At 39.8% G+C, this 8,321-nt stretch overlaps 1 protein-coding gene across 1 annotated transcript in view; it reads right to left on the minus strand.

Moving 5' to 3' along the window:
- Positions 1-726: 726 nt before the first annotated feature.
- The window catches only part of LOC116394327 (uncharacterized), a 26,799-nt gene continuing 19,204 nt past the window's right edge, over positions 727-8,321 (minus strand). The window contains exons 12-14 of the mRNA XM_031867355.1: positions 3,598-3,679; positions 1,745-2,015; positions 727-1,460 (exon numbers count right to left, since the gene is read on the minus strand). Coding sequence (XP_031723215.1) covers positions 1,280-1,460; positions 1,745-2,015; positions 3,598-3,679 — 534 coding nt within the window. The 3' untranslated portion in view covers positions 727-1,279. The remainder of the gene's footprint in view (positions 1,461-1,744; positions 2,016-3,597; positions 3,680-8,321) is intronic.

Below are 8,321 nucleotides of genomic sequence, written 5' to 3' on the forward strand. Positions count from 1 at the left end.
GTTTTGGACATTTTGTCCATCAGATGTCAGAGCTGTTTCTTCATGTACTACTCGTAGAACGACTGGTTTCACGGTGTGGAAGTGATCTTGTAAGTGACCGTGTTTTGTGAAGTGGGGCTGTCGTCACACTTCCTGAAACGCATAAATATTTTTTTTCCTGTCGCAGGCGTTCGTGTGTTGCAGATGTCTTTTATAATATTTGTCTATTTTGTCTGTATTTTAAAAAATAAAGTATTTGCCATCAGCACCATTGTTTTTTTTGTCTTGTATTGAAGATTGTTCACAACAGACGGTTCCACAATCATAGTCTTTAGCGCCATGGCTTTTAACAAAAAAAACCGACGGTACAAAACCAACCGTCCAACAAAAGCTTAAAGTGAACGTTTACCTTTGTTTTCACACGGGACAGGAACAGCGGTCTCCTGGGTGAAAATCATGTGTTTGCAACTCTTCAGTCCAAGGCACAGCATTGCTGTTCCCTTTAGGAGGGATGTCTTGTTGCAGATTCAAGTCTACAGCCCAAAGTTCTTAAAACTCTCATTAAAATAGTGTCTTTAATTAAAAGTATATAATGGTACATTTATGTTTAATTGCCTCCACCAAAGATGATACGTTTTATGTCCTGTACATGCTGAATGTATCACACGGTTGTGGTCGATGAAAGTTTAAATGCAAGAAAAAAGGTTTTGATTTAGACCAATAAGGGTTGAAATGAACAGAACGATAGGCTGCGTTAATGATTTAATTGTATTTCCGTATTGATGACAGACAGTTTTATCATGCAGCAAGTAGTGACAGCTTAACAAGAACATTACAACTTACGCACCAAGTAGTGCCATAAAGAAATATCTCAATGGAATCACTGTCATAGTTTACAAAAGAAGTGATTTTTGATTGTTGGTTTTTATTGTGAACATCTTCATCCCTAATCCAGGGGAGAGCCATACACCTCCACCTCACACAGACTCAGATGCTCTTGTCTTGGGATGAATATGTTGGATGTAACGACCGTCCATCCCATGACCGTTAATCACATTACACAGGAACTCACCGACACCACCTGATGGGATACTTGTGATCACATCGCAGCTGGCAGAAGAAACAGAAATTACTTTAACACCAAAGAAGGTTGGTCTCTGTCGCTTTAACAAAGAGCACAAAGCAGTAATAAACCCATACTTTACAACCGTAAAACGGATAAATTAGATTAAATAAAATATGATATTGTCCAGAAGATATAAAAACAAGTAAATATTTATAGGTGCGATGTCACTGCATACTAAATGTAATAGCTCAAATGCCCACCAGTCGGGCCACGGTACCCGTAGACTTCCACTTCACAGAGTGTGAGGATTTTATTTGGACCCGGTATAGCCACAATCACGTAACGTCCCTCCACACGTTTAGTGAAAGTCAGAGTAACCGATTCACCTGGACCAGCACGAGGAATTGTACCAACCCTAACAGAGAGAGAGAGAAAACAGCACATGAATCACATTTTATACCTGTAGTCCTTTAACATGAAGATGAAAGAAACAAGCTTGTTGTTTGATTCTTGAAAATTTTCCTCACATAATGATAATACTTGTTTTTTTTCAAAAGAGGATAAAAAAAAATATTTTTTATATATATTTGTGGAAATAACATCTGAAGGTGCCACATATCTATCGCCTCCACATGGCGACAGCTGAGCCTGCAGCTTGCAGCTAAATGTCTTTTTTGATTGCGGGATATATTTTCTTACAGTGGGTTGTTCAGAGAGTCGCCGATGTAAATCTGTGCCCCGTTGAGCCTCTCCGCGCAGCAGTCTCCTCTGTTGGTGATGACGACGGAGGTGACGATGTAGGAGTACAGCAGGTCCACTCTCCACCAGGGTTTGGTCATTTGAACAGTGTGGGTGCATGATCCCGACGGGTATTTAGCATCACGGTTTCCATCAATAGCATTGTAAGCAGCTGAAAACGCGTTCTCCCAACGGTCTGACTGGGTCGCCTTTCCACGCAAGGCCACGTTCTCTGGGAGAGAGACGGTTGAAAAACATAAGAGATATAAAGGAAGATCGTTTGTGAATTGTTAAGCATAAATCTGTGTCTAACAACGTATTACTCCATGTCTTAGTGTGATACAGACCATGTGTTTCAACATTATATACTCTTGGTTTAAACTTAGACCATTAGCTCACTGTTATGTAGTCAACTATAGTGCGTTTGTATATTCGGTTGTGTTTGCATGTGTTGCCAAATTGATGATTTTGTTTCTCTGTGATTAATTGTTGTGGAATTGGTGTATGAAGGCAAATCACTGTCAAAATCCGAGAGCGAAATGAGATCCATGCGGTAGCGGATTATTGTTTCATCAGTATGGCATTAGTACGTTTACTGCAGTGAAGGATCTGAATACTTTTTCATCCACTAATTACTTGTCAGTGATTTAACAGTTAATATACAAACAGTGGTCCCTAATCTTGGCTCCAGATCTTTGAGCAGGTCCAAATTGTTGCTCATATTATATACAACTATATTATATCTCTTCTGTAAACACAACAGTATGATTAAATATGATCACATCATGTTTTAATCAATTAAGATCAAAGAGTTTCTTTGAGCTGTTTGTCACAAGAGGTTTGAGTATCAAACACACATCGTCTGTAATAGAATGATGGAGTGAATTTAAACCAATCTGAGCAACTTGGCTTTAACACATTTTTAATTATTGTATTTAACAACTCTATTAACATAATTTGTATTTCATCAGCCTCTACAGTCTGAAAAGTTTACAAAACCTGTCAGACAAATGTAGAACATCCTGAGATGTAGTGGAGTAGTGTTTAGTGGCGGATTGAAAACCACCTGTATCAGAACTAGCGTCTGTGTCAGAGTGATATCCGGTTTATCCAAAGATGAGGATTGTAACCAATTAGATGTAGAGATACAATGACGACTGGGTCCGCCCACTTACTGTCAAAAAGAAAAACTTAAAGTTAAAGTTTCGCGAGCAACTTTTGCTCGCGCAAGAGTGAATTCTGCTCGCGCGAGACGACATTTTGCTCACGGAGTGATGTAAAAACGCTCGTCAAAGTAAAATACGTGCGCGGCTGTTTGATTTTCGCGCGCGCATGGATCTCATTTGTGCTCTCGGATTTTGACAGCGATTTGCCTTCATATTGGTGGAAAGATGTGTTGATTTGTTTGTGTCTCTTTGCATGCGTTTCCTTAAGTCTGATGAGCCACATGGCAACTTTTTGCTCATTGCTAAATCTTGCAGGAAGTTGTTGCAGACAAGTTTGCAGAAAAGAGGACGTTGGTCTGCCAATGCAGTTTAATGTGAGGAGAGAAATTCATTTTTATGAAGAACACATTTTCAAAATCAACATAATCATATCACCGTATAAAAAACTCAAATTAAGCCAAAAAAAAGTCTTCCTTCCTTTCACCACAACTCCAATGATTTTGGAGAAATAACTAAACTCCCGACAGTTAAAGAGTTCATTTTTATAAATATACTAGTTACTTTTCTTGCTAACAAAACAGACCTACGTGCACCTCCTGGTGATGATTGACAATAAAGACGTCACACATACTCTCAGATCATACTCACCATAAGTGTAAGCTGAGCGTGTCTCCAGGAGGAGCAGGAGAACCAAAACGCTGAGTTTCATTATTCTGGTTGAGAGAATCATTTATAAACCATATTTATTTTAAATTTATTATTCATTATTACTTGTGTAATATGTGTCCTATTGGAATTCTGGAGGAGTGATTATAACAATAATCTTGAAATACTCAGAAACTGATGCAGGAAGATGATCTGATGCAACAAAGAAATGAAAAGTGTTACCTGGAGTCCCCAACAGTCGGATGATTCAATGAAGAAGAAAAAAGCTTCCAAACACTGTTGTGGCAAAATGACGAGAAGAGACGGCCAATTGAAGTTGCAACCCAGCAGGAAGTGTTTTAATAAGCACATGCCAACATACGAGTTCAGCAAATCCAAACCAATCCGATGTATTACTTTTCACAGATTACTTTTATAGTCAAAATTCACCCCCTTTAAGTCAGTTTCCACCAATCAAACCAGTGGGTTGAACCACAAACAGAGCACCTCTGGTCTCTTCACTATGTCATGCTCTCACAACTCTGTTTGGATCAAGATAACCTTTTGGCAGAACACAACCTTCTCGCAGAACACACGATTGGTGTTCGGGAAATGTTTGGACACACATTGGAGTGACATGTTACAATTTGTCTGGCATGCCTTAATCTCTTCCTAAGAATGTTTTTATGAACCAAATGTGTTCAGTTTAATCCTAAATTATATGATGATTTTCTTCAACATATCCCCCCTTTGGGGGTCACTTGACCCCCACCATAACTTCATATAACTTTTGTCAAATAGGTGGAACTGTAACCTAAAGTTTTGATCCCTCACAGCATTGCAACAACACAAGTGATTATGTCAATTATACTGTATGTGCTTGATTATATACCAATACAGAACATTTGAGTTAGTAAGATAATTCAAATAACATCACTCAATACTAAGGTTCACTTTCATTTAAGGGCGGAAAAACCCGCAGGTTGCATTACAGGAAAAACTATAGGGGGGATATTTCTGTGTAGGCACACCTAGCATAAGTCTTGTGAGCTAAAACATAGCCTGAAAAATCTGCTTGCTTAGTCGCAGCATCAGCTGCAGCATTTCCTGTTGAAATGGGATCAGAAGCGTTAGTGTGAGCATCACATTTCATAACACAGACATTTTTAAGCAGCAATATGGCTTCTAGCAAGTCGGCCACGAGACGGTGGTGAGAAATGGGCTTGCCGGATGATTTCCAAAAGCTTCTGTGTTTCCACAAGGTGCCAAAGTCGTGCACTACACCAAATGCGTAGCGAGAGTCTGTGTGTAGATGTTAACTATTTTGTCGGCAGCAAGCTTACAGGCTTCCTTCCGTAAGAGCCACAGGTTCTGCAGCTTGAGCAGAAAAGTGTGCTGGCAACTTACTGCTGCACAGAGTGTCATATGATGAGACTACAGCAAACAAAACCAACCATTCTCCCGTGTCCGGCAAGTGGGATGCCAAACCGTCCACTAACGGTTGTAAATCAGCATTCGGTGGGCATGTCTGTGAGGTCAGGTCTCGGTGTGCAGACCTGTTCATGAGAAACAACAGTTATGTGGCTCTCCATCTGCTGGAGTAGGAAAAAGAGTAGCAGGATTAAAATCTTTGATATTAAAGGCATCAGTCGAGCAGTCAGTCCAGGTCAGTTTGTCATGCGCATAAAGATCTTTACCATGAATCATGGATAGAGGGATGCCTCTGTTTCTGAGTTTTTTGGTTTTAGGCACAGTTTGAATTGCCTGTATTGTCTTGGGAGGGAGGGTTTTGCCCTCTGCTGTGATCACGTCCCAGATATGAAACTTTATCCAGAGCAAATTGCAATTTGGACAGGCTAGCCTTGTGACCATTTGCAGCCAAAGTTTGAGGTGCTCGTGGGTGCACCGACACATTAACTGCTTGTAAATGTCAGACAATCATCACTCAGTTGGTTCCCTCAAGTCTCGAATTTTCTTTACTGGAAAAATTTGGCGCGTGCACCGGTGAATCATCACATTATATTATTATACCAACCTTCAATAAAGACTCAAGAACAGGTGTAATATCATTGATATCTCGATTGAGTGGATATTGCTTCTTGCATGAGTGGAAATCAGATTTTGAAATTGGGCAGATCACGATTTTGGGTGAACACTAGCACCCCTCACCTGTCTTACGTCACACATTTGAAACCATGGTGTGTGTTTTCTTATCAAACATAAGTTGAGTTACTCCTTTCACTGTTGACATTGATGTACCTCTCGTTTTGTATACGTCACCCTTATCTCTGTAGCGTTTACCAGGATCCTCTGTGTTTCTGAGGTCAGTGAGTATGGGTCTGACTGTGCAGCCAGTCAGACATCCTCTCCATTCATAGGCCTCATGCCAAGGACACACATGTGTGATCTTCCCCTTAAACAACTCCTATTGCTTGGGAGACAGAGAAACAGACAGCAGCAGCATTCCCTGTCCAACAAATGTAAATAATACAATAAATATAACTTCTCCACTTCTCCAAACAACACCTCCTCAATCCCTCATCTAATCCACGTAATCAGCCTGCCTGTGACATTCTGAACATTTTTACCTTTAATAGTGTTTGTCTTGTGGTAACTTTCTTAAACCTTAATTTGCGTACATCTGGTATGTGTTTGTCTAGTTTGTCATAGTCTATACTGCACTAAATAGTCAGAATCTAAAGTTAACTCACCCTCTGTGTTGTAATGTGTGTGCGTCGGTGGTTCCCTCTCTGGGGTCCACTTGACCATGTCAAGACCTGGCTCTGACAGCCATGACCTAGTCAGGGAGACGCAGATAGTTTACCAAAAGCAAAGAGTTTTATTCGACATAAACAAGATGTCCAACGACAAATGGTGGCTGGAACGAGCCGTCCTCGTTCCTCCTCGGTGTGTTAGGAGAGCGCTCTGGTTGCCAGGAAGGCGGAGCCTCCACTTAGGGTGATCACCACCTCTGGTACCTGCTGGCTTAAAGGAACATACAAGTAACCAAGATAGGACAAAAACAAACCAAAACAAAGTTCGGCAGTATATTTTCCCTTTTTATCAATTTTATCTGTCTTATTGTTCCCTGTTTTCTTATTTGTGTCCAAGTTTTGAGTTGATAACATTTTTGTAGGCTAAAACTGCCTTTTTCAGGGAACCCATTTTATCCATTCTTTCAATTGTTTGGTAGTCTGATTATCTTTGTCTCACATATATTTTAATATTGGAGGTAAGACCTTGGCATCAAGCTGCTCAGGCTCAGACTCACTTTGACTTTTACCCATTTTCTCCAATTTGTCGTTTACAGTATCTTCAAAACACTCGTGTCAAGACTTAGTTCAACTTGAATTGATACACCAAATCTTCTATAAATACTGCATGTTAACCAGGACACATCTGTCCGGCTATTGTGCTGTTGATTCTGATAAATAAATGGATAGCTTTTATTATGTTGTATTGTCTTTTTAACCTTTTCAGTACTTCCCCCCTCGCACAGTGATCTTCACTGTGCGATTCTGAGATGGTCAGCAATGCACCAAGTGCAACCAACAATCCTTCCTGTGACCTCCACAACCCCTTTCCATCAACACTCTTCCTCTGATTATTTAGGAAGTATGTATGATCAATGTCTGTATGTATGACAACTCTACTCCTCTCTGTACGGAGAGAGCGAGCACACACATCTGGGTGACCTGCCACCACCAAGTATACACGGAGCTTGAACTTTTCTTTTTTTTTTTTTTTTTCTGCAGACAGAATAGGATCTGGACACAATATAGCTCGGGATATATGCAGATGGATTGAAACAAACTCTATATATATATTCTTTTTTTTTCACTTTGAACACATTAATCAAGCCAATCAAAATACATTTACTACATTTTTGGCTCCCAGTGATACAGAAGTAAAGTTAATGAACGAAAAACGGCAGTTCACCTCTACCATCAATTACTATTTTTTAACAAAGAGGGGAAAAATAAAAAACTACTTTAAGCTTTACAATTATACAACCTCTACGACACTAGTGTTACTAACTTTATACACTCTAATTGACAAGTTGAACTATAAGGTTTGGAAGCTTTGAGCTTGTGTACTGCTGTAGAGTCTCTTTGTAACCAGAGCAACTCAATAAAATCACGATGAAACTTCTACCGTAACAACTTATTTGAGGCTTGGTTAAACTGCTTGTACTCAAGTCTTTGTTAAAGAGAGATTCTTATTGTTGGTCTGCTTGTGACAGTTACAAATGTCCTCTTTATTTCACCCTTATCAACTCAGGGTTTTTATAGGGAGTTATGTCTCTTCCCTTTATCAATCTCTCCTTTATAGTATTACTTTATCAGTAATGTCAGTAGGTTACAGTCGTGTGCACACTTTCAAACTGTATTCAGTCATTCTATTGTCTATTAGTTAGATATTACTTTTCCTGCTCATTAGATTTCCGCACAAACCTTCTGAGTCTCTTGTCAGCGTAGCTTCCTGCCTAAGACAGAAACCACTCTCAACAGATTCCCTATATTCTAGTTTAGTTATATATAAATCTAAGCCAGTCCTTTTGTACTTCTCTCGAGCTCAGAGAAGGCCTCCTGAGAGGGTTTGTTTTAGGACCTGCGTATCATACTCCCAATGGAGTTCTTTATCCTTTTTTGCAGTAATAGCTTTATCATCAGCGCACAATCGCTTATCATCTGCGCACAACAGTCGCTTATCATCAGCGCACAACA

The sequence above is a fragment of the Anarrhichthys ocellatus genome, unplaced genomic scaffold, assembly GCF_004355925.1.
Source record: "Anarrhichthys ocellatus isolate YVR2014 unplaced genomic scaffold, GSC_Weel_1.0 scaffold39, whole genome shotgun sequence".
Classification (NCBI taxonomy): domain Eukaryota; kingdom Metazoa; phylum Chordata; class Actinopteri; order Perciformes; family Anarhichadidae; genus Anarrhichthys; species Anarrhichthys ocellatus.